Source organism: Mirounga leonina, unplaced genomic scaffold (assembly GCF_011800145.1).
Source record: "Mirounga leonina isolate KUSES-001 unplaced genomic scaffold, KU_Mleo_1.0 Mir_376, whole genome shotgun sequence".
Lineage (NCBI taxonomy): Eukaryota > Metazoa > Chordata > Mammalia > Carnivora > Phocidae > Mirounga > Mirounga leonina.
In genome coordinates this window covers 9,925,830-9,952,262 of record NW_023270718.1, presented here as the reverse complement: position 1 = coordinate 9,952,262, position 26,433 = coordinate 9,925,830, and the positions used below count along the sequence as shown (strand labels likewise).

At 48.3% G+C, this 26,433-nt stretch overlaps 1 protein-coding gene across 2 annotated transcripts; it reads right to left on the bottom strand.

Moving 5' to 3' along the window:
• Positions 1–1,158: 1,158 nt before the first annotated feature.
• Positions 1,159–25,799, bottom strand: SMIM17 (small integral membrane protein 17). 2 transcript variants are annotated; one of them, XM_034986386.1, is made up of 7 exons: positions 25,633–25,799; positions 21,752–21,818; positions 20,629–20,692; positions 7,525–7,778; positions 5,315–5,391; positions 3,155–3,319; positions 1,159–3,030 (listed from the first exon to the last, which is right to left on the bottom strand). In XM_034986386.1, exons 4-7 carry the CDS (start codon positions 7,685–7,687, stop codon positions 2,920–2,922), a joined length of 516 nt encoding a protein of 171 aa, XP_034842277.1. In that variant the 5' UTR covers positions 7,688–7,778; positions 20,629–20,692; positions 21,752–21,818; positions 25,633–25,799; the 3' UTR covers positions 1,159–2,919. The 2 variants fall into 2 exon arrangements, with proteins under 2 accessions (XP_034842277.1, XP_034842276.1); XM_034986385.1 differs by lacking the exons at positions 20,629–20,692; positions 21,752–21,818; positions 25,633–25,799 and having other exon boundaries at positions 7,525–8,634.
• Positions 25,800–26,433: the final 634 nt, after the last annotated feature.

Sequence of the window (26,433 nt, the reverse complement as noted above, 5' to 3'; positions counted from 1 at the left end):
GAGTGGGCGGGGCCGCGGGCGGGGCCGCGGGCGGGGCCGTGGGCGGGGCCCGGGGTCCACGGCGGGGGAGGAGCTGAGCTCCGGGAGGCGCGCTGCGGAAGACACCTGTTGCAGAGCTTTCGAAATGCCCGATGGGGTGAGGGGGAAAAGGAACCGGCAATCAAGGAACACCGCGGCGCCGCCAGCCCGCCAGCCTCACACCACGCATGCCAGGTTCCTCCTTAGGGTTTTAGATTGGCCATATTTGCCAACTTACGTGACGCCCCCCCCCACTGTGTTCCCCAGATACTATGTACAGATACCACCCTGGGTCGGTTCCAGGAGGGGACAGGGCAGCTTCAAGCGCATGGGGCAGGGGGTCGGAAAGGGTTGGGGCCCCACCAGCTGGCGTGGAGAGAGTTCCTGGGAAATGCAGGCTGAACTCTCCCCTCCCCCAACTCAACCTTCCAGGACTCAGTTCCTCCAGGGAGACCCGGCAGAGGAGGACAGACCAGAACCTCATGACCCCATAATGGTCAGGTGGTGATACAGTTATGCAGACAGTGACCAGCGGAGGGAGGTGCTGTTTGGGGACGGTGGGGGAGGCCTCTCTGAGGAGACGTTGGAGCGGAGCACTGCAGGAGGTGAGGGAGCCACGTCAGCTTCTGGGGGAAGAGCATTCCGGGCAGAGGTCCGTTCCGGAGGCAGTGCAAAGGTCCGGAGGCAGGCGCATGATGGGCTCGTTCAAACAGCAGAAGGCCAGTGCGGATGCTATAAATTAAGCCAATTTCATCCCGAACTGTGGTGGCGTAACATGAATCAATAATTAGTCACCAACGAGCTTAAGCTCATTTGAATTGAGCTTCTGTTATTTGCAACCAATAAATCCTAATGAATGTAGCAGCTGAGGCTTGTGTTTCTTTTAACTGTCTGTTGTTGCTCGTTGGATGCAATCAGCTGGAGGGAAGGATGGGGAGAGACAGAGTCCCATACTTCTCCCGGCCCTGATTTCTTTGGCAAACTCAGGAGAGGCCACTGGAAGTCCTATTAAAACAAAATGATACAAAGAGTCTAAATACACACACGTACACACACACACACAGATGAATTTAAAAAGAACAGGATGGAAATACCAAACTCTATCAGACAAGGTAAAATAAGAGCCAAAGGATTGAATTGGTTTAAAGACGATCATTTTCTATTTCACAAAGGATTCAGAATCAGGTTTTAACTAACATTTATTGCGTGGCTACCGTCTGCTGGTATTGTGCTTAGTGTCTTGCATGTATTCTTTAATTGGCAAAGACATAACAGCGCTGTAACTATGTGCAGCAGATGACACAGTGGCTGAATACATAAAGCAAAGGTTACAAAAATACATTGACAAACACAGTCATACGAACAGATTTTCACATAACCTTACTGGTTTTTGACAGGTAAGGTGAGCCAGAATTAAATAACACATGAATCTAAGCAATATAACTGATAAGACTGAGTTAATTAACAGACATGTAGAGTTTCGAATCCTACAGACTGAAAATACATATTCACCTTAAATGTCCATAAAACATGTACAAACATTGGACGTGTTGCAGGCCACAATAAAAGCTTTTAAAAGGGTGTTGAAAGCAGATATATTAGAGGCCACATTTTCACTGTGCAGTAAATCATTAAAACTATTTTTAAATAAACCTGATCACTGAGTTTAAAGTACTCTTTATATTGTAGAAACACTACAATATAACATTTAGGCAACAACATAAACAAGAACACAAATTACCAAACTTTAAGATGTGGCCAAGGCTACAATCAGAGAAGTACATTTATTATTAAGTACACTAGTTTAGCAAATAATTTTGTAAGAAGAGATTATAAATGAATTAATTACTCAATGTAAAAACAGACAAGAGATAGAAATAATAAAAAAAAATAAATAAACCCCATACGTATTAATGGAAAACAAATTACAAACTAGAGAAATATGGATATAAATAAATCCCAATGCTAGTTCTTGGAAAAGTAATCGTAGATGAGGTAAAACTTCGATAAATCTAATAGTGGGCCAACCACAAACAGAAGTTGAAAGGAAGAAAGGGGTTAGAACAAAATAAAGAGAAGTTTTTCATTTAATTATAGAATAGTATTCATAATTCAGCCAATAATCTGAAAAGTTCAATGGAATGAAGAATTTCCTAGGGCATTAAAAAAAAACCAAAAACGCTATAAATCACCAAAATTAATGAAGGAAAAAGTATTCATAAACCGATAACATGGGCAGAAACTGAGAAAGCCCCCCAAGAATTTAGCTGAAACTTTCTCCCCAGAGCTCCAGGCCCTGATTACTGGTAAATTCTTTCAAAATGTCAAGGAAGTGATACTTCTTAAGCTACAGAAACTATTCTAAGGTTTAGACAACAATAAAAGTGACGTCCTTCTATGATGCAAGTCTGGCCATGTTACCAAAACGTGACAAATATAGCACCAATCTTACATATGAAGAGAGAGGCGAGAGTCATACATAAAATATCATGAAGTACAATTCAGGGTCTGGAAAGACTGGTGCACCATGATCCTAAGACTACAAAGATGATGTGATATTAAGAAGTCTACCAGATTTCATCAATCCCAAGTTGCACATTTTTTCGTCCTCTCTGGAGCAGGGATGCATCTTCCGGTTGGTGGCATCTTACGATGAAGCAGCATATTTTCCTTTCTCAGTCGTATATAAAATAATATGTGTTTTACAATCAACAATGTCTTAAGTTCAATGAAATACCATAATGCAAAACCTCACCTCAAAAGGTTAAATACAAAAAAAAATTTTTTTTCTTGATAGATGTTTAAAAGGCATTTGCTAATAACCTATTCCTGATTTTTAACCAAGACATTTCCTTAACAAGAAACAGTGCATCTATTTCAGAACAGTCGTCATCACTGTAGTTAAATGTGGAACATCATAGGCATCCCTGTTAAAACCAGGAACAAAAACAGGACACACACTACCAAGACTATGGTCGTTTGTTGTGGAGCTTTCGACCACTCCACAAAGCCCTGGAACAGAGAAAAAAAAAAGTACAAATATTAGAAACAGAGGGGCCAGCACTGTTTCTTGCCTGGCACAGAGTATGAGCTCTGTAAATCTTTGTCAAATGAACGCAGGAACAGAAAGACATACCATGATGAAGGATGGGAAGACAAAACGGTTAATGGTGACAATTCTTCTCCAAAATAGTGATGAGTAGAGTGCAACAGGTCTTAAAATATCAGGAAAGTTTGGGGAATGGATATGACATAGGGAGTTATCTGGAAAGCCAGGCAGTGGCGACATGAAAAAAAAATCCTGAAAAAGAAGAGAAATGGATGGAGCATATACTATGAAATGTTCAACCTAAGCAGCTCTGAGACCTGGCAAAGCCTCCGAAAAACTTGGAGGATATTTTTCAAATATCGGGGCTCCTCCCTTGGATTTTCTAATGCAGTAGATCTTGGCTAGGACCAGAACATACAGATTTTTATGAAGTTCCTCATAATTCATGCTATAGAAAAATAGGACAACTTGACAAATATTTATTTTTCTGTGGCAATCACAACACCAAAATCTGACAATTCATCAGTTGAGGAAATGGGTATGACACAGCATACCAACCACAAAATATTTGGCAGCTGTAAAAAGTAAATTAAAAAGGGCGCCTGGGTAGCTCAGTCGTTAAGCGTCTGCCTTCGGCTCAGGTCATGATCCCAGGTCCTGGGATCGAGTCCCGCATCGGGCTCCCTGCTCAGCCGGGAGCCTGCTTCTCCCTCTCCCACTCCCACTGCTTGTGTTCCTGCTCTCGCTATCTCTGTCTCTGTCAAATAAATAAATAAAATCTTTTAAAAAAAGTAAATAAAAAAAATATATATATATAAATTAAATAAATATATATATGGAAAGTTATCCAGAATATTTATTATGAAGACACCAAATGGCAGGATAATAATTTTGCTATAATCTCTTTTTTGGGTTTTAAGAAATATATGTGAGTTATTGTAGGACTCTATTTATTCGAAGCTCAACAATAGGCAAAACTAATCTATATGAGCCGAAATCAGAAATGTGGTTGCCTCGGGGTGGGGGAGTGAGAGAGACTAGAAAGGAAGATGAAGGAATTTTCTAGGATAATGGCAGTGCTTGATATCTCCATCAGGGTGTTGGTATACATACTCACTGATCTGTGCACTTCATTAGAAATATTTATGGCAACTTTTTAAAGCAGAGTATAAAGTTAAGAAAGCATAATAAATACAGGTCATCTGCAATGCAGAAGTTTTACACACACACACACACACACACACACACACACACACACTACGTACCACTAATAATAGACCCAACCCTGCCTCACCTGGTTCCCCTTTGTCGCTCTTCCAACTGCTGTGCGATATTTACAGAGCTCATACTCTGTGCCAGGCAAGAAACAGTGCTGGCCCCTCTGTTTCTGCTAACTATGGTTTAGCGCTTATATTTATGATTGCCCCCTTCCGGCAAATTCCCCTAGAGAATCACAGGGGAGGTCGTCCATACCAGTGAAGGGACATAACAGGCTCCCCACTGGCTCAGAGGAGGATGAGGACTATTGTTGCTCCAGAGCTCCCCATGGGATGGGGCCCAGGCTGGACCCCAATTAAACTCCGTCTCACTCTTTCCAGCTTCCTCACCACCTACAGGTTCCTCCTGAGAGCACGGCACCCTCAACAAATCCCTTGCACAAAAATCCCAACTAGTCTCAGTTTCCAAGGGGAAAAACGTCTACAAGGATATATGGCAATGGAGTGGAGTGACTGCATATGGATGGGTGGGTGGGTGGGTAAGTACACAGGTAACTGGATGTATGCATGACGTGCAGGCGAATGAAAGGTTGGGTGGATGAGAGGAGAGTAAATGGTTGATGGGTGTTCGATGAGTCGGTGGATGATCAGACGGGTGAGTGGACGGGCGGATCAGTGGGCGGATGGATAAGGAGATAGAGGAGGTACATGAATGGACAGACAGACGGAGGGAGGGATGGAATGCGTATATGGATGAGTAGGCAAATGAAAGGTTGGGCAGATGAATGAGGAGACAGGTGAATGAATGGCTAATTTGAGTTTATGAGTGAAGGGTTGGCGGGTATGTGTGGAGGGAGAGCCACATCACATGGAGACCCTCCACTCCATGTCTGACTACCACCAGACTATGTCCTGTTTCCCATGGGACACTGCTTGGTTGGGGAAATTCCAAGCTGAGGAAAGGAATGGACAACCCACTGAGATCTGTGGGGCGGGGCATCTGGGAAAGAGGAGGGAACCCCCAACTTACCTGAGAGTCTTCTGACTCGTCATCTCCCTCCACCGCATTCCACTCCTGGGCCAGCCCAGGCTCTTGAGAAGACAGACCTGAGCACAGGAGACAGGACCACGAGTCAGTGACCAGGGCAGCTGGGGGGTGGGAGGGAGGGCTCTGCCTGCTCGTCCCACCTGGCATCCTACCCTGTTCTCTTTCCTGTCACACTCACGTGCACACACACATTCTGGCCCACGTGGTTCAGGTGGTGCAGAGAGAATACGAGACCTGAATTCTGATCCTGTTTCTGTCATTACCCAGAAGACTTAAAGTGGGTCACCTGATGTGATCTGCCACCTGAGCCTCTGTTCCTTCACCTGTCAAATGGGTAAAACTGTCCCTTCCCTACGTGCCTCCTGCAAAAACTGAGTGAGGGAGCAGAGGAAAAATGTGGAATTAAGCCAGGATGAAGCAGGCTTGCCCAGCTTCCAGCCACCAGTGTAGACATCTCCTCATATTTGAACTTCAACAACCTTCTCACCCCTTAGCTGGATAGAACTAGGGGTCAGGCCAAAGATCGGCATTTTCCACTCCTCCTGCACCCAGGCTCCGCTAGGAGCCCCCCAACCTCCTCCTCACTACCAGAACTGACACCCATATCATCCACACCTCCGTCCCAGGCCTGCTTGTCCCCTGTGGGAGAAGGAAAGACCCCGCCCCAAGTAGAAGCTCCAGCCTTTCAGGGGTCCCACCCTTGGTCCAGCTGTTTGAGCCCCAACCCCAGGAGTTATCCTGGGAATCTCTCTTGTCCTCCCCTCCGCACATCCATCTGCAAGAACTCCGATTCTCCCTCCCAGATGTGTCCCCAATCTCTGCAAGAACTCCGATTCTCCCTCCCAGATGTGTCCCCAATATCTCTTATGTCCACCAACTGCCACATGTGGGCTTGGTCACCTCTCTCCCAGATGGTTGCAGGAAACTCCTATCTGGCCTCCCAGCTTCCACTCCGACCTCCTAATCCTACAGTTCATCCTCACACACAGCTGGATGCAGGCTTTCTCAACCTGGGCGCCATTGACCTTGCAAGCTGCGTAACTCCTCGTAGTGGGGGTGGGTCCCGGGCCTCGTAGGGTGGGTCCTTGTCCTCTGCCTAGCAGCATTGCCTCGACCCACTTTGTGGCGGTAGCACCTTCACCATTCAGATAACCCAAACTCCAGACTTTGCCAAACGTCCCCTGGGGAGGGGAGGTGGGATGCAACATGGCCCCTGGTTGAGAGCCACTGAGTTGGCAGAATCTTCTTGAAACACAAATGAGATCCTGTCTTCCTCCTCTGCAAAACCGTCTGGTGGCTTCCCAATATTCAGCTAACATATGCTCTGTGGCGGTCTCCGAGACGCCCCATCACTTGCTGGCCCCGGCTGGTCTCTACCGTCTTCCCCCGTGTCTCCGCCGGCTCTTAGAATAAACGACCCCTTCTCCTGCCTCTCTCGCCCTCCCTGACCACACTTGGGTCCCTCCCCGTCAGTCATCCCATTTTACTGTCTTTGGAACCCTCGTCAGACATTGCTTTTCTTTTTATTTCGTTGCTTGTTTATTGTCTGTTTCTCCACTAAAACCAGCTCTACTGGGGCCATCTTGTTTGCGGCTAGATCCCGAGCACCTGGTACATAGTAGGTGCTTGTGGTGGATTTTTGTTCCAAATGGCCTTCCACTTGTTCACCGATCCCTGTGTCCACACCCCTGGGCAGCCCCCTCCCTCCGTGATACTGAACTTGACCACGCAGCTGACTTTAACCCATGGCCTGTGAGCAACGGGGTGGCCAGGACAGCTTAAAAAGTGCTTGCGAATTGAAGTTTTCCCTCCCTTTCCCTGCAACCATCCTCAGGAGAATACGCCTGGGCTCGCCTGCAGGAGACAAGGAGCCCAAAGTCAGCACCCTCAAACCAGCCAGACCCGCGAGTGAGGTCAACCAGCTGCCCCAGCCAGCTCACCGTGGATTTTTGGGCAAATGCAGGCTGTCCCCTGAGGCCGCGTCATATGCTGACCTGCAGAATCCTGAGCAGAGAAATGACTGTTGCTATAAGCCACTAAGTTTCGGGGCCACCTGCTACCCAGCAAAGGCTGATGGACACAGGGCTCCATAAATATCTGTCCACTGAACGAGTGAAGGGATGAGTGTTGTGTCTTTCCAGAGGCTCTGCCACAACCTTCCCCCCACCGCCCACGGGACGCCAGCCCCTCACCTTTCTCGTCACCGTCACAGCTGGTGGCCCCAACCTCCACAGCCACCCAGTCTTTGGCGAGGGCGGCACGCTTCTCCCAGGCCCTGCTCTCCCGGGGAAGCAGCGTCTTGGCCCTCTCGGGCTCCAGCAGCCCCCGAATCTGCTCCGGCCTGAGGCTCTGCATCTTCCTGGGATGGAGAGTTTCCAAGGCAAGCCGCTCGTCCTCCTCCTGCTCGCGTTGGGTTCCCTGGGCACAGGATTCAGAACCTGGGGGGCTGACAAACATTTCGTCATTCCACAAATATTTACAGAGTGTCATCTGTGTGCCAGGCACCATCTGTAGGTGCCGGAGACACAGCAGTGATGGAAGCAGGCTCCCTGCTCCCGTGGGGGCTTGCATTCTAGCGGGCCCTGGGCAAGGAGAGACGGCGTGCCAAGTGATAAGTGCCCCAGAGACAAATAAAGCAAGAAACAGAAGAGGAGTTTCGAGGTGGGGGCCAGAGAGCGACACATTCACACACAGGTTCATTCCACAGCCCAAAGCACACAGCCAGAAGGTTTTAGGAAGACAGAGTTGCCCCCAGATTCCCCCCGGCTGCAGAGAAAAGGGTCACAGTCTTTCCACCAACCTCCAGCAGCCCCAACTTTCTCCTTTGTTGGCATAAAAGAAAACCGAGAAGCATTCCCCAGGTGAGGGGTTAAAAGTCTAATTTAAAATGAGATGTTCTTTAGTATTCTCATTCTAGATCTTGTCAACCCAAACTTCAGGAGGTTGTTTGCAAGGAGCTGTCTGGACTACACTGTGTTACCCTTTACCTTGAGACCCTAAATCTGGTTTATGTTCTTATTCTAGAGATCTGTCCGCATTATCAACCTTGCATTATATTAACTTACCGGCGGCCCTCGTGAATAGTGATCTTTTTTAAAGGAGTAAATTCTCTTGGTATAGGGAAAATAAAAGCTTTTTAAAGCATTTTCTTCTTTAATTAGTTTTATACAAATAAAAATTATTATATCAAATTTAGAAACTACAGGGCATATAGTCTAGAGTCAAAGAGACATTAGCGACTGAACAATCAAAAGCATGTGGGGACCATGTTTGGAGTCAGAGTCAAAGAAACCTGGTGTGAAACAAAAAAAAAAAACTTTTTAATGGAACTGGAGGGTATTATGTTGAGTGAAATAAGTCAAACAGAGAAAGACATGTATCATATGATCTCACTGATATGAGGAATTCTTAATTGCAGGAAACCAACTGAGGGTTGCTGGAGTGGGGGGTGGGGTGGGAGGGATGGGGTGACTGGGTGATAGACACTGGGGAGGGTATGTGCTCTGGTAAGCGCTGTGAATTGTGCAAGACTGTTGAGTCCCAGATCTGTACCTCTGAAACAAATAATGCAATATATGTTAAGAAAAAAAAAAGAAGAAGGTAGCGGGAGGGGAAGAATGAAGGGGGGGAAATCGGAGGGGTAGACGAACCATGAGAGACGATGGACTCTGAAAAACAAACTGAGGGTTCTAGAGGGGAGAGGGGTGGGAAGATGGGTTAGCCTGGTGGTGGGTATTGAGGAGGGCACATTCTGCATGGAGCACTGGGTGTTATGCACAAACAATGAATCATGGAACACTACATCTAAAACTAATGATGTAATGTATGGGGATTAACATAAGAATAAAAAAAACTTTTTAAAGACAATCAAGGGAATTGATTATGGACTGGGTATTCGATGACGTCAGGGCACTCTCATCGCTTCTGTTGGGTGTGGAAATGGTCTTATGGACAGGTAAGAAAATATCCATCTTATTTTTTTAGAGATGTTTTTGTAGTGTGTAAGGGTCAACTGACATGATGGTTGAGATTTGCTCTAAAATACTTCTGCGGTGGCGCCTGGCGGGCTCAGTGGGTAGAGCATGACTCTTGGTCCCGGGGGCATGAGTTCAAGCCCCACATTGGGCGTGGAACCTACTTTAAAAATAGATAAAATAAAATAAAATAAAATAAAATAAAATAAAATAAAATAAAATAAAATAAAATAAAATACTTCTACAGTGAAGGAGAAGGACAGACAAAAGGGGGTCAGAGCAAACAAAGGATGATTTCTGAACCTGGAAAAGGGGGAGATGTGGCTCTCAGGGGTATCCCTGTGCCCGTGAGTAGCTCTGAAATGCTTTCATATCAGAAACTAACACATACACTACGGAGATGCAGAATGTGCTCATTGCTTCTACGTTACTCATCATCACGGAGGTCTTCCTTGCGGACAGGGGCAGCTCAAAACCCTCGAAACCCAAATCTGAATGCAATTCCCCAGACACCGGTGCCCTCTGTCCCCAGCCCCCAGCACAGCCTGCCTCCTGGGGCCCCTGCTCTTGACCCGGGCTCCACCATCGTCCCCAACAGTGTCCACAGGCATCACTGTCCACTTGTCTCGTCACCTGCACATCCAGCAGACCACTAAGCGCACCTGCTCTTGTCTTAGAAAATGCTGCCCCGCTCTGTTCTCCACCCTCTGTCTTCACCCTCTGGCCCACTCTGCCATTGACCCTGCCGATCCCCTTCCCTCGCCGCACTCCCCAGTCCATGCTCCTCAAGAGCCCCTCTGGTCAGGATGCTTTCAATGCTCCACACAGCGGTGCAGGGCAGGCTCCTGACATGGCCTCAAGGCCTCCACCACCACCATCCCTACATTTTCCCTCCTCCTGGACAGCCCAGGAGGTGATCCTAGACGCACCCGGGACTAAACAACAATGAACCCCACCGAGGCAAGGTTCCCCCGCTCTTCGGTACCCTCTTTTATTTCTTTCTAAAAATTGAGTTAAGGGCGCCCAGGTGGCGCAGTGGGTTAAGCGTCCGACTCTTCATTTCGGCTCAAGTCGTGATCAGGGTCCTGGGATCCAGCCCGGGACAGGCTCTGCGCCCAGCGGGGAGTCTGCTTGTCCCTCTCCCTCTGCTCCTCCCCCCACTCACACCCTCTCTCTCAAAATAAATTACTTTTTAAAATTTGAGTTAAAATACACCTAACACAAAACCCACCATCTTAGCCATTTTCCAGTGTGCAGCTCAGTGATACTGAATGAATCCATTCACAGTGCCCTGCGGCCACGACCACCATCCAACCTCCTAACTCCTGCACACCTGAGACTCTGTCCCCATTGAACGCCACGCCCAGCCCCCAGTCCCGGGCACCACCATCCCACTTTCCATCTCTAGGAGTCTGACTACCCTAGCTACCTACATAAGTGGGATCACACAGTATTTGTCCTTTGGTGCCTCGCTAGGTCACGCTGCATAATGTCGTCAGGGTTCATCCACGGTGGAGCTCCTGTCTGAGGTTCCCTGCTTCTTAAGGCTGAATAACACATATTTGCTTGTCCATCCAATGCTGTAGCCACTGTGAATAATGCTGCTATGAATGTGGGTGTGCAAATATCTCTCTGAGACCCTACTTCCATTTCTTTGGGGTATGTGCCCTGCAGTGGAATTGCCGGGTCGTAGGGCAATTCTGTTTTTAGTTTCTTCCAGGAACCTCCACACTGTTTTCCAGAGCAGCCACACCAATTCACGTTCCCAACGGTGCACAAGGGTTCCCTTTTCTCCACATCCTCAACAACACTTGTTGTTTTCTGCGTGGTTTTTTTTTTTTTTAAGATTTTATTTATTTATTTGAGAGAGAGAGAGGAGAGCAAGAAAGCACAAGCAGGAGGAGCGGCAGAGGGAGAAGCAGGGTTCCCGCTGAGCAGGGAGCCTAACACGGGGCTCGATCCCAGGACCCTGGGGCCATGATCTGAGCTGAAAGCAGATGCTTAACCAGCTGAGCCACCCAGGCACCCTTGGGTTTTTTGATAGTAGCCATCCTAATGGATGTGAGGTGGTTCCGCTGAAAAAGGAAAAAGTCTGTGTTTGATGCGAATACACCTCACACCCTCCCCCTCTGTCCTCTCTCTCAAAGAGAGAGCAAGCGGCTTCCTGCTCAAAGTATCCAGACAGAAGGTAAGGATATTGGTTTGTTTTCCTGTGCTTATTTTCATGGTTACCCTCAATACTGTTAAAAAAAAAGGGGGGGGGCGGATAGTGGCTTTCCATTTATAACAAAGTTTCCCTTTGAAAATTCATTGAGAAAAGACTTTAAAATTGCAGTGACTCAGGGGTCCTGGTGGGAGTGTATGTTGGCTCAGCCACTTGGAAAACTATCTGACAAACATCTACTAAAGCTGAACGAGCAATTTCCCTCCTAGATACTCACTCAAGAGAAAGGAAAACTCATGTCCACACAGACACTTGTACTCAAATGTTGCTATCAGCTGTATTCATAAAATACAGCTGTTCATATTCACAGACAACCCAGGTGTCTATCAACAAGAGAATGGATAAGTAAGCCACAGTTTATTCATATGATGGAGTATGACTCAGAAATAAAGGGTACAAACAAAAAGGATACATGCAATAACATGGATGAATCTAAAAATATATGTATTAAACTGAGTGAGAAAAGCCAGACACAAAGGAGAACACATGTGTGATCTTATTAATTAAAAAAAAAAAAAGTGTGAAGGAGCGCCTGGGTGGTTCAGTCATTAAGCGTCTGCCTTCGGCTCAGGTCATGATCCCAGGGTCCTGGGATCGAGACCCGCATCAGGCTCCCTGCTCCGCGGGAAGCCTGCTTCTCCCTCTCCCACTCCCCCTGCTTGTGTTTCTGCTCTCGCTATCTCTCTCTCTGTCAAATAAATAAATAAAATCTTTAAAAAAAAAATCTTATCGGGGCGCCTGGGTGGCTCAGTCATTGAACGTCTGCCTTCGGCTCAGGTCATGATCTCAGGTCCTGGGATCCATCCCCGCATCCAGCTCCTGCTCCGCGGGGAAGCCCGCTTCTCCCTCTCCCACTCCCCCTGCTTGTGTTCCCTCTCTCGCTATCTCTCTCTCTCTGTCAAATAAATAAATAAAATCCTTAAAAATAAAAAAGTGTGGTACAGGCAAAGAAATCAATGTTGGTATCAATTATTGGTTGTGTTGGGCTGGGGACAGGGGGAGGGGCAGGGGAACTTTCTCGGGGTGCCAGAGATGTTCTATATCTTGATCTGAGTAGTGGTCCCATGGGTGAAGACATTTGTACAAATTCACTGAGCTCTCCCTTCACTGAACTGGACACTTCATGCCCATTGCTCTGTGTGTTTTAGACCTCACTGAAACAGAAAACGAAAATAAAATACAAACTGTTTAAATTTCATGGAACTTTGTGGTTTGCTGCACATGCCTGTTTCGGTATATATGTGAATAAATGTTGGTTTTGAGAGTTGCACATTGTGTGTATTTTGTTGTGTTGCTTGAACCTGGTTCTGCGGTATCTTCAATATCAATGTTCATAAAGTTCTGACATTGAAAGGATGCTTTAGATATTGTATTAGTTTCCTAGGGCTACTGCAGCAAATTACCACAAATTGGGTGGCTTAAGACAATGCGAACTTATCTTATAGTTCTGCAGCACAGACGTCTGAAATGGGTCCCACTGGGATAAAATCAAGGTGTCTCAGGGCTGCATTCCTCCTGGAGGCTCTGGGAGAGAATCGATTTCCTTGCCTCTTCCAGTATCTTAAGCTACCTGCATTGCTTGGCTCCATGGCTCCTTCCTCCATCTTTAAAGCCTGCATTGGCCACTTGAGTCTTTCTCACACTGCACCACTGTGATTCTGACTCTCCTGCCCCTTCCACTTTTAAGGGTCCTCGTGATTGTTTTGCTCCCACACGAAGAATCCAGGATCACCCCCCATCCTCCAAGTCAGCTGATCAGCAACCTTAATCAGCCCTCACCCTGTATCAACACATTCACAGGTTCTGGGGATGAGGTCGTAGGCATCTTTGGGGAACCATCTTTCTGCCTACCACAGGGATTAAATAAAAATGCTAGAAGAGGAACAAGGGAAGGGATGTGAAGGAAAAAGAATAGGGGAATGGTAGAGTGGGTGCTGTTGAGACGACTTACAGAATAGTTGAAGGTGGGGGAAGAATGGTGGTAATAGGATGCTCACGGCTGCCAGCCTGGCAAGGCGTGAATTTTTGGCTCTGCCACGCATTCGCTGTGTGACCCTAGGCAGGCCACTTAAATTCTCCACATTTCAATGTGCCCATTCGTAAAGTGGGGGTGTCGACAGAAACAGCGGCTACCTCACCGAGTCATTGTGAGGCTTCTGCTGAGACCAAAGGAGACTTCATACACAGTGAGTACCTGACGAGTGGAGGAACACACAGGTTTTTCCTCTGGCTGGCTCATCCTTGCCCCTCTGTGTTGGCTTCTAGGAACCGTGCCCATACCTCAGGGCTGAGATGAGACATCACTTCCTGTGGGACCCCGTTAGCTCTTGCCACCCATGAGTGCTTGAACGTAAATGACTTCTTCAAAGCATTTCTCAGCCAGAACCTTGGGCGAGACCTGTGCTGAGTACTGGGGATTTGCAGATGAATTCAACACCTTCAGCGGCTCACATTCTCCTGCAGCAGGAGGATAGCAAGCAGAGAGGAAGGAACAGAGCCGCAGACCTGGTGCTGCCACAGACAGAGATACCAGCAGCAAGGTTCAACCTCCAGGAGCTCGGCAGATCACAAAATTGGGATAGACCTAAAAAGATAAAGATGTCCCTCCCTGCTTTTACTTCACTGTTTGAAAGTGAAAATGAAATATGGGTCTAGAGAAATACTTCTCTATTGTAAGGAGGACGTGAGCAAATGCCAGCTGATGCCTGGGATGGGCAGAGGTGATAGGGTGTGGTGGGGACTGTGGCAAAGGAGAGATCCGGTCCCTGTCTGAGGAAGCCCAACCAATACTTGCCCGGTGAAAACGTGGGCGCATGGTCTATCTTCTGAATTCACGGGAGAACACTGGAAATCTACAGGTTTAGATGATCTTCAACATTTTAAAATACTTTCCGATGTTTCAAAGGAGGACACATGTCGGCGAGTCAACTAATGCAGGTTGTGGGCTGTTAGTTTGCAATCTCGGTGTGCGCTGGGAAGTATGTAGAGGGTGCGAGAGGAGGCTGTAAGCATAAACGTTTTCCAAGAAAAAAACCCACTGGTCTTGATGGAAAAGTTCGTGAGGGAGCAGGAGTAGGGGGTTATGTTTTGTTTTTAACATGAGCTGTAATCGTGTGTTTAGACTGAGGGGAAAGAAGGCCAGGGAAGAGAGTGACCGACGGAGAGGACAAGAGCCTGGGGGTCCAGGTCGCAAGAGGCTGTATCTGGCTGGATGGAGAAGGGAGGAGGGGAGGGACAGAGAGAAACCTGAGGGGGCGGGAGGGGTGGGAAGGCATTCACGCCTCGCAGCCTCCGTGTTCTCGGCGAAATCGCCGACGGGTCATCCCCGGGGGAAGCGGCTGCAACAACGGGCCACCGCCACCGCAACGGTAACCCTGGCAGCCGCGTTCCCAGGAGCGCGCCAGGGTGTCGGGCCTCGCGGCGCACGCACAAGCCTTTCCTACTGTAACCCTCACCCTAATTCTCCGCGGCAGACCCTGTTCCGCCCATTCTACGGGCAGTGAGGGTCCTCACAGCCACACAGCGAATCGGAGCTGGGCGGGGGCGCAGCACGTCCGACCGCAGTGCCCGTGTGCCCGCGCCCGGCCGCCGCAGGGCGGTACGCGCGCGCCCAGACACGCGACGCACAGACGCGGCGTGCTGAACGCACCGGGAGGGCGGACGCGACGCCGAGACCCCCCGCGAGACCGGGGCGCACGTGTCCTCGGCGACCACGAGGGCGCGCAACGCAGGGTCACTCCCCTCCTCGCGCGGAGGCCGCCATTCAGCTGCCGTGCACGCGCAGCCGGGCAGCCCGCGCTGGGCGCAGGGGCAGACCCGACCCGGACCCAGCCCCGCCCTCTCCCAGCGGATGGAGTGGGGGACCCCCTCCCTGGACACGCACCGTGGAACGCCTCCGATCCCACCGCCAAACGCGGACGCGCTCGCACACATTTACGTGCGCGCTTCCCGGTCGCCGCCCGCGCCCCCCGCCCTTTTCGAAGCCCGCCTCCCGCCCGCGGGGGTCCCTCGAAGGACTCACCCTCCCCAACCAGACCCAGTCCCGGCACTGCAGAGCTGGAGCCGCGGCGACCGCAGCTGCGCAGACGCGGAGGCTGAGGGGGGGGGGTGGGGGGAGGTGGGGAGGGTGGGCGGCCTTCTCGCCGCCTCCCCTCTCCCCTCCCGAGGAGCCGGAGCCTGCAGTGGGGTAGGGAAAGGAGCGGAGGGGCACAAGGATGACGCGGCTGCGGTGAAGTTGCTGGAGGTGTGGTGCTGCGCCCGCCTTGGGTCAGCCGCAGTGGGATGAGCCGTCCGTCCCCCGCTGGTGGGCACGGAGGTTATGCCCAACTTCCCTAGCGGCAGATGCGCGCCAAGGCCAACAACTTTCTCAGGCTCCTTGGTGATGCCCTCTTCCGCAAACCCGGGTCAGGGTGGGAGGGAGGAGGGAGGAGTTGGGGCAGGGGTGTGGCAGCCCCTGGGACCCTGAGGCCAGACCGCCTGGGGTCGGAGGCTGGCTCTGCCATTTGCTACTAGTGTGTCCTTGGGTGTGTCGCTTAGCATCTCTGTGCCTCGGTTTCTCATTCTGCTTACCACCTCCCAAGACTGCTGTTAAGGTAAAAAATAAACCAGGCTTGTATGGTGCTTAGAACAGTGCCTAATTGTTGCTATTATTATCACTGTTGTTCAAGTTTTAGAGTGTAATCACTACCTGCCAAATTGCTCTCCTGGAAGCTACACCAAATTTTTAGATTTTTTTTTTCAGGGACCCACAAAGATCTTTATTTACAAATGAGCTGAGTGGTGGGTGGAAGGGCAGAGGGAGAAGGAGAAGCAGACTCCCTGCTGAGCAGGGAGCCTGACACAAGGCTCCATCCCAGGACCCTAATATCATGACCTGAGCTGAAGGCAGACACTTAACCAACTGAGCCACCCAGGCGCCCTGGAAATGGAAATAAAATAAAAATTAATAAATCATAGCTAGAAGCTTCTACTTGATGTGGTAGATTGAATTATTGGCCCCAATTCACCATCACCCTAGCTGTGACACATCTTCACTCTTCATGGCGAGTTGAAGGGTGGAGAAGTAAACTCTGATTACCATGAGGCCACGGAAAGGTGAAGATGTGTCATGTGCATGAGCTTTTTCCCTTTGCTGACTGTGATTCATACTCTTCCACTATAATAAATCATCATCATGAGGATGCCTATATGATGAGTTCTGTGAGTCCTGCTAGTGAATCATCAAACCTGGGGGTGGTCTTGGGGACTTGCAACACAGCTCTCAAACCCTGGACCAGTACCTATGACTGCTCTTTGATCAGGAGTTGAGTACTGTTGACATCTCTTTGGGGATCCATGAGTAGCTGGGAAAAGACAAATTAATGCTAGGTGTTCACTCATTCACTCACTCACTCATTAAGCAATCCAACAAATATTTATTAAGCAGCTGTTATGTTGCAGATGCTGCTCGGGGTGCCAAGACAACAAGAAAGGCCACTGTGACCAGAGTGGTCAGGCAAGGGAGAGAGTAATGGGAGATAGGATCAGAGAGCCTCCCATGGTCTTGAAAGCCACAGCAACATCTTTGAATGTTATTGGTAGCTGCACTGGGAAACTATGGAAGGACATTGAGGAAGGGTGTGATATAATCAGTTTACATTTTCAAGGCATGACTGAAACGGTTGTGTGGGAAAAACTCCAGAAGGGGCAAGAGGTAAAATGGGAAGATCAGTTAGGAGGTTGCTGGAATAAACCAAGCAAAACATGATGGTGGACTGGAGTGGTGTGGGGCAGTAGGGGTGGAAAGCCGTGGACAGATTCAGGATACACTCTAGAGATGGAGCTGAGAGGACTCCCTGATGGGCGGTATGTGAGAGGTAGGAGAAAGGAAAGAAGGAAGGAAGACTTTTGGACTTTGAGCCTGAACAACTAAGTGCCCTATAGTGAATGCAGTGAGGAGGACCCACATTTTTTGTCTGTGAGAAAATCCAGAATACCCTCTTTGGGGCATGTTAAGTATTTGATGTCTGTGCTTTTTGAGGTTAACACCAGGAGAACCTGTGTTACCCAGATATCAGCATTCAGAAACTCTGGCGGTGAGGGTTGTGGAGTGGGCCCAGGAATGCTCAGAAGAGCACACGTAGGGGCACCTGGGTGGCTCAGTCGGTTAAGTGTCTGCCTTCGGCTCAGATCACGATCCCAGGGTCCTGGGATTGAGTCCTGCATCGGTCTCCCTGCTCAGCGGGGAGTCTGCTTGTCCCTCTCCCTCTGCCCCTGCTCCTGCTCTCTTTTGCTCACTCTCTCTCAAATAAAGAAATAAAATTTTTGAAGAAGAAGAAGAAGAGGAAGAGGAAAAGGGAGGAGGAGAGAAGAACACATGTATCTGGCAGAGCCAGCGGCAGAAGTGGGCTCCTGACACTGTCCGCGGTGCTGAACCGGTCAGGCCTGAGCTGTCCGTGGTGCTGAATCTCTAGGCGGACTAGCTGGAGAGGGCTCTTCCTCTCTGCCTCTCTCCCTCCCTCTCTCTCGCTCCCTCCCTCTGTCTGTCTCTCTGTCCGCCTCTACCTGTCTCCCTCTTTGCCTCTATCTCTGTCTCTGTGTGTGTCTCTCTCTGCCTCTTTCTATCCCTCCCTCTGCCTCTCTCTCCCTCTCTCCCTCCCTCCCTCTCTCTCTGTGTCTCTCTCTCTGCCTCTCTCTCTCTCTCCCTCCCTCTCCCCCTCCCTCCCCTTCCTCTCTCTCTGCCTCTATCTCTGTCTCTTTATGTATGCATGTCTCTCTCTCTGCCTCTCTCCCTCCCTTTCTCTGCCTCTCCCTCTCCCTCCCTCTTCCTCTCTACTTCTATCTCTGTCTCTGTCTCTCTCCCTCTCCCTCCTTCCCTCTCTCTCTGATTCTGTCTCCCTCCCTCCTCCTCATTTCCCTCTCTTGCCACCCTCACCCTCTCTCCCTCTCTCTCTTCTTCAAAGAACTAGTCTGCCTGGGAAAAGCCCTGCTGTTGGCTGAAACAAAGCTCTCTGGGCTGTGGGGAGCTCAGGATGAAAGCAGATGAGGGAGAAAACTGCAAAGTCATTTTTTTAATTAATATATAATGTATTATTTGTTTCAGGGGTACAGGTCTGTGATTCATCAGTCTTACACAATTCACAGTGCTCACCATAGCTGCAGAGTCATTTTTAAGAGGCAACTTTGGCTCTTAGGACAGCAGGGCCTGACTACAACCTGACTGGAATTATTAATGCAGAGTTTCCAGAGCATCTCTGAGGGGAAAAATGTACAAAAAGGAAATCAAGGGAAAAGTGCCCAGGATTCAGGCTCATGGTTACCTTGGGCTGGGGGAAAATGGGAGTGCTATATAAGCATATGTGAATTATTGGCAAGACCCTATTTTTATGTTATGAGGTGGGGTCACAAAAAGGATATTACTGTAGATTTATATAAATACTAGCATGGCTATATTTTATGCTAACCTAAATTATAAACATTTGAAATCATGAGCATTGGGGGCATTTTTTGAAATGAGAAGAAGCTTTACAATTTAAAATTCCTTTAATAAAAAACCCATACGTTTGAATATGACCAATTGTGTACATTGTAAACTATGCTTGTTATTATACTATCACTTTAGCTAGTGAAGAGACATGCCAAGAGCTTTTGTTAGGATTAATCTTGAATTATGTGAGTTTTGAATTGTCCAAAGTCTTCAACAAAGAGTCCCTGGCATAAAATCCAGCCACTGTGGGATGGATGAATGAATGAATGAATATGTTTGTTTTTCCCAAAGATCTGGCCATATCACTCAAGAGACAGACATTCATAAAGCACCCACTATGTGCTGGCCATTGCAGGGAACATCCAGGATGCCTGAGGCATATCCCCTTCCCCTAAGAGGATGATTTCCACACCTTTTCAAGAGGCAGGAAGGCGCAAGCCTCTGATATGAACACTTTGATCAGCAAGAGTCACTGAAGTCTGACTCTTACCTACTTTTCTGTCTTCTCATGGAGTTGTTGGCCTGGTAGGTTTTGATATTCCAAATTCTCTAAAGAAGTTGGAGCTCATTACATTATATATATATATATATTTTTTTTTTTTCTTGCTTCTTGTCTGCCTCACCTTCTAGAATGTAGACTCTATGATGGGTAGGGACTGTGTGTTTCTAATTCATCCCTGGGCCTCTAGCACTTAGAACATTGTTTGACACATCCCAGATGTTCTATGAATGTTCTTTTTAAGGGTTGAGTGAATGAAAAGTGATGTTCGTAAACATAAAATATCCCAGTATCTTAATGATGGCAACTCATTAAATTAAAAAGATGAGTGAACTCAACCAACACATAGGTGGGCTGGATGCAGCCCATGGTCTGCACAGTTGAGTCATCTAACATCATGGAGTCATTATTGAGCAAAACTCTGCCATGAGACCATTCCATGGGCCGCTGATCTGTTGTTCCGCACTCTGGTCCCTTGGCTGTGGCCCAGAGGACAGGACTATGGCATCAAGCAAGAAATCCTGTCAGCAAGGATCATCCCACAAAGAAAAGAATCTACTTACTCTTTTAAACAACTACAGAGAGAGGGCGCCTGGGTGGCTCAGTCAGTTAAGCATCTGCCTTCAGCTCAGGTCATGATCCCAGTCTCCCTCTGCCTGCCATTTCCCCTGCTTGTGCTTTCTCTCCTTCTCTCTCTCTGGCAAGTAAATAAATAAAACTTAAAAAAACTTAAACAACCACAGGGAATTAATCCCACTATGTGGCTACATGGTCTTTCCCCCAACTAGGAGACATTAAGGTTATTTCTAGAGAGTGATCATTTGGAAGCCTCAGATCTCTTGGAAAAGACCCAAATTCAACTTGTAAAGAGCCAGAATTTAACCCAGGGCAATCTGTCACCAAAGACCTTCTTATTTCGTTACTATTGAGAATTCTTCAGTTCATTCTGCAGGGGAAAAGACAGATGATTGAAGTGAGAAAATGCACCTAGTTGCCTAAAACCTTGAAGTATTTAGTCACTTGGGTGGGGGTGGGGAGGCCCTCTGGGGTGAAACAGAAAAATGGCAGAGTTGCCAAGTCTGCTTAGAGAAATACACGCCCTCCTGCATGCTGTTAGTTGGGTAATGTTCTTACCTTCATTTTAGAGAACAAAATAGATCTTTGGGGACTGATATGGAAAGATCTTGAAGACACATCACTGCATGGAAAAAAAGCAAGCTGGAAAACCACAGACACAGTCTGATATCACTCATATGAAAACCCAAAAACATATAAAACAATGTCGGATATTTTCTATGGATGCATAGATGTGTATGTAAAGGCTTGGCAAATTTAAAACACGACTGGTGTTTAAGAGAAAAGGCTCACAAGATTAGCAAGTTTATCGAGGTTACATTTGTTCATTCATGATCAAACACCAGTAGTTGTGTTAAATGAGGATCACAGCCAGAAGACATATCTTCAAGTCTCAGCATGGCAAAACTCAGGGATTAAGTTTTTTTACCACGGATTACAGGTTTACAGAAGTGTTTTATGATTGGGGGATCAGGACTAGACAGGGAGGCCCTGTTAGATTTGGTTAATCTCAGGGTGCAAACTAATTTTTCTTCCATGAATGTGACATGTTTTGCTCCCACATGCACTGCTTACAAGATAAAAAGTTAAAATCCTAAAATACTGACAATATGAAGGCATATTTTAAAGTCAGAGATGTTAGAATGTAAAAAGAAAAGTGCACTTTAGCATCAAAGAAATATGATACATAGATTTAATTATTACAACTTATTCAGTAATAATAGCGTATATATACTTATTACAACTTATTCAGTAATAATAGCGTATAGTAAAAGACCTATATATATTTGGCATTGTTATTATGGGATGGGTAATATTAGCCATTGTTCTATGGATATCGTTCTATGGATAAGGAAAGTGAAGCTTAAAATCAATGCATTCCCAGATATGCACACAAAAATTGCACCTGTTTCTATGGGCACAGACACATCTGTACATGAGAACAAAAAGCACCGTCCCAGGGTGCCTGGGTGGCTCAGATGGTTAAGCGTCTGCCTTCGGCTCAGGTCGTGATCCCAGAGTCCTGGGATCAAGTCCCGCATCGGGATCCCTGCTAGGCGGGGAGCCTGCTTCTCCCTCTGCCTCTGCCTCTCTCTCTCTCTCTGACTCTCATGAATAAATAAATAAAACATTAAAAAAAAAAGCACCCTCCCAGTGCACCCCAAAACCACCAGTTACTCACCTCTAGAGCAGAGGGCTAGGGTTGACGAAGTGAGATCAGCAGGAAGTCTTGCTTAATATGTTTTGACCTTTGACAAAGAAAATGTGTTTACTTATTAACTGTCCAGAAATAAAATAAAATAATACTATTTAAAAAGGGATTTGGAGAAGGTGAGTCCCCCTCCAAGAGATGGGATGTGAATGATCTTGCTCACCCCTGATTCCCAACACCTTCTGATAGCTATTAAACTGAGTCACCTGGCTCACACAACCAGTAAATCTCAGACTTGTGATTCAGACCTGAGAGACTGGCTCTAGAGCCTGCCCCTGTCCTGCTTCATGGGGCAGACTATTTCTGGAGGTTCTTCAACACCAGGAGAGGTGCCTCCCCTCCCCAGGCTCACCCCAGGATTGTCCATTACTGAGGGGAGGGGGGCTGGGCCATGGCTGGCTGTGTCTACTTTGTTCAGTCTTTGTTCTGGGTCTCCACAGCAGTCCTCTTCCCCCAGAGAGGATCCCAGATCCATTCGTGGGCAGCCAACCTGTCTTTTCTTTCCATCTGTGAAAGATGGTTGATTACCGTGGAAACCCTCCCTTGGATGTCGACCACCAGCTAAGGGAAAGACAGTCCTACCATTTGATTCCCTTCTTTGCTGGCCCTGTTAGGATCCGATGAGATGGGGGGGTGGGTGTATGTACATGGACAACATCTCTTGAAGGCTCCCAAGTAATGGTTGCCATAAGAGAACCCAGTGTTTGAAGACAGACCTTGCTTTTTTTGTCATATATTCTTTTGTTTCCTTTGAGTTTTGTATCAAATAAGCTCTTTAGTGAATAATGAGAAATAAAGTACAAAGGTAGGTAAACTGTTAAAGGATTAGGATAAAATGAAAAAAAGAACTGGACACAATGTCGACACGAGATGTATGGTGGCTTAAAAACTACTTTTTAAGTCGGGCTCTGCGCTTAGTCCGGAGTCTGCTTAGGACTCTTTCTCCCTCTCTCTGCCCCTCTGCCCTGCTTGCTCACTTTCTCTCTAAAAATAAATAAATCTTTTTAAAAATTACTTTTAAAATAAAAGTCATGTCCCTACATGCTAAAAAAAGAAATATGAGCAATAAATGCACGGGAGGCACACTGTCTTATTTTCTATTCTACCCTGTAGGCTTATATAATTCCATCATTACTTTTTTGAAAGGAAACATGAGGGTCCCAGTTTCAGGTAAGATAGGGTCAGTACCTCTGTTCTGTCTCTCCCACTAAAGAATTTCAATAAATCAGCAACCTGCATAGCAGTAGGAGCTAATCTAAGTACTTTAATCATGGACAGCTAGCACCCTTTTGGCGATCTCTAGGACGGGACAAGGCAGTAGGGTCAGGAGCCTCCCGTCAACTATTTACCAGCTTTCACAGAAGCACCTCAATAGATTAATAACCTGTACAGAAATCATGCTGCTACTACGTATATTTGCTCATCAAGGCTCTGCTCAAATGTCACCTTCTCAGAGAGATCCTCCCTGACTCCAAAGCCGAAGCAGCCTCCCCTCACTCTCCCCCTCATTACCTCTGATCGCACTCAGAAATTAGCACTAGTGGACCCATAAGACAAGGAGCCTTGGTTTGCTCACTGCTGAACTCCCAGCTCCTAGAACGTGTCTGGCACAGAGGAGGTGCTCAGATATTTCTCGAAGGAATGACTCCCAGCTCACCCTGAAGCCTCTGTCCCTTGAGGTCCCTGCTTATCAGCGGATGCAGTAAATCAAAGTACTTTCCTGTATTAGGCATCCACTTTCTTATTTCTTAGATGGCCTCTCTCCCACCGCTAAGGAGGAAAGAAGAAGAAGAAAAAAAAAAAACTCAGGCTCCTTCTTGACCCAAGTATCTCCTCCCCCTTTCCACACACCTCTGCTCACACCAACTTCCCTGTGTGACATTAAATTCAGCAGTGAAAAAATGCCACCTTCGCACCTGCCTCTCCTTCTCCTCCACTTCTTTCCCACCTCTCACCCTCTCTGTGAAGCAGGTGATCACCCTTAAGTAAACATCCCATCCCCATAGGCAGTTCTTTAAAGAAACTTGGGCAAAAGGAAGATTCTTCTTATGAATGTCCATGCTTTGGGAAATATTTACAGGGCAAGTGAGTATCCATGATGAAGGAAATGGAAAATCCATTGACCGCCCCCTCTCCCCGGAGTGGTGGTGCTGGGGGGGTGGGTGGTAGATGGATGGTACATGGATGGATATAATCCCCTCCCAATATTTCTCCCTGGTCTTGAGAGACCAATAAACACTAGGGAGACTTGTTCCGATAATAGGCATGGAGCAGGGTTGCACTTAAACCTTACATCAACCTTAGGAGGTGATAATAAAATTATTATAATGATAATGTGACCACACGGAAGAGAGCCTATGTGCCAAGACCTGCTCTCAATGCTTCGCCGTACGACTCCATTTGTCCTTCACAACAACACTGTAAGGTAGATACTATCCCTTATCCCCAGTGTACAGATGAAGAAACTAAGCTGTAAAGAAATTAAGTCACTTTCCCTAGGTTCCTTAACAAGGGAGTGGCAAGCCCAGAATCTGAATGCAGCAGTGCACTGCCTGAAAGCTCTCACCTGGGCCCACCAGAGGCGCCTCGATGGGCAGAACCTAGTCACAAGGCCACACCTAGCTGCAAGGGAGTCTGGGAAATGCAGCTAAAACTTAGGGGTTCTAACACTGTGGAAGAACTTGAAACAAGATACTGGTGGACAATGAGCAGTCTTCACCGCCACCCCCCCCACACACACTTTGACCTTCTCACACTTTGACCTTCTTCCATGTAGTTAAGATCCCAAAATTCGGGAGCTCATGGCCACAGCCCATGATGGGCAGGGCAGTAATTAAGACAGGCATTCTTACACATTGGCAGTGAGAGTGCGAACAGGGAAATTACTTTGGGAAGATACACCAGTTAGCTATTTCAAACTGGCACCTCCTCTAGGTAGATAGGGTCTCCAACACCCAGCTAGTGTCAGAGAATTGCTTGGTGGTGTGGGGGGAAAAAACCCACAGAATCAGAAGATCTAACTTGCAAAATCCTACGGCATCGTTTCTGCCACATTCTATTGGTCAAAGCAAGCCACACAGACAGCACAGATTCAAGGACTGGGAAAACAGAGTCTGACTCTTGATAGCAGGTGCTGCAAAAAAAGAAAAGAAAAGAAAAGAAGCGCCATTTTTAATATCCAAAACGAGAAAAATTTAAAAGGAAAAGGGAAAGGCAGCCAAGGGGCAGAGAAGAGAAAGAACAATGAAAAACAAAACAAAACAGAACAAACAAACAAACACCAGTTCCTGGGAAGAGGTATTGTAGGACCACTCGGGTGCCCGTGGGGCGGTAGGCAGAGCCTCCAGGGCAGGTGAGTTCGGCTCTGCCCATCGGTTCTCCGCAAATTCCAGGATTTTCTAGCTTAGATCCAAGTAGAGACAAAAACGCCACCACATGCTACCCGCATCTTGCTGACCCTGTCCTGTGGCCTTTCCCAAATTCATTACACCTAAGCCTCCTCCTCCTGCAGTTAAAGGACATTATATGGTGTCCAGAGTCTCTCAGGGGGCCTGGCACATAGCACGCGCCCCATCAGTGACAGCAGCAAAGTCATCCAGGTATAGGGCAAGAGGCGCACCTGAGAGACACGCGGTAAGGATGCAGTGGTTAACCCCCGCCAAGTGCTTGCAACAGTCCCTGGCATTTAATGAACAGCCGGGAGTGCGGTCTTGCTGTTGGTGCTGTCGTTGCTGTGGGGTTTCATCTAGCGGGTCCTCGTAGAGCTCCCCTCTGAGAACGCCGCGGGCACGGACTCGTGTAACTCACTGAGCAACCCTGCGGGGTAGGTTCCCTTACTCGTAACTCCTTACCGGTGAGAAAACCGCGGCTGCGAGGTCCAACGAGTCCTGGCCGGGATCCGAACCCAGGCGCACCCGGGGCCGGAGATCCTGCTCCCACCCAGGTCTAACCCATCACCTCCTCGTTCTTTTCAGGATTGTTGACCCTGTTTCCCTTCCTTCCCTTCTTCATTCCCTCATCTTCCTCTTACCCCTCCCCCTCGGCTCCCCACCCCGCCCACCTCCTCCGCTCCCGGAGCTCCTCGCCAGCCCCCCTTCCCGCGGCCCTTCCAGCGCCTCCTTCCTCCCCCTTGCCCCCTCCGCTCCTCCTCCCTCTCCCCCCCTCCCCCCCCTCTGCTTTCCTACAGCTGTCCTGTCCTTTCCTGCCGCCCCCTCCTTCCGCATCCGTCGTCTTCCCTACGCTCCCTTCCCTCCTCTCCTCCTTCCCTCCATCCTACGTCGCTTTCCTCCCGCTTCCACCTCTCTTCACTTTCCCCTCCTTTCTGCACCGCCCCTCCTCTCCTCCCCACCCCTCCCCCTAAGCCCCTCCCCGGCTGCCTTCTCCACGCCCCCTCCAGGCCCCGCCCCACCTCCCCTCCCTATCCTCCCCTGCTGCCCTCCAAGCCCCTCCCTCCCCTCCTCCCTGTTCCCTCCGAGCCCCTCCCTTTCCTCCTCCCTCCTCCTTCCAAGCCCTTCCCCTCCCTCCTCCCCACTCCTCCATCCAAGCCCCTCCCTGCCTCCTCCCCCTTTCCTCCTCCCTCCTCCCCTTTCTCAAAGCTCCTCCCCTCTCTGCCTCCCTCCAAACTCCCGTTTCTCCCCCTCCTCCATCCAAGC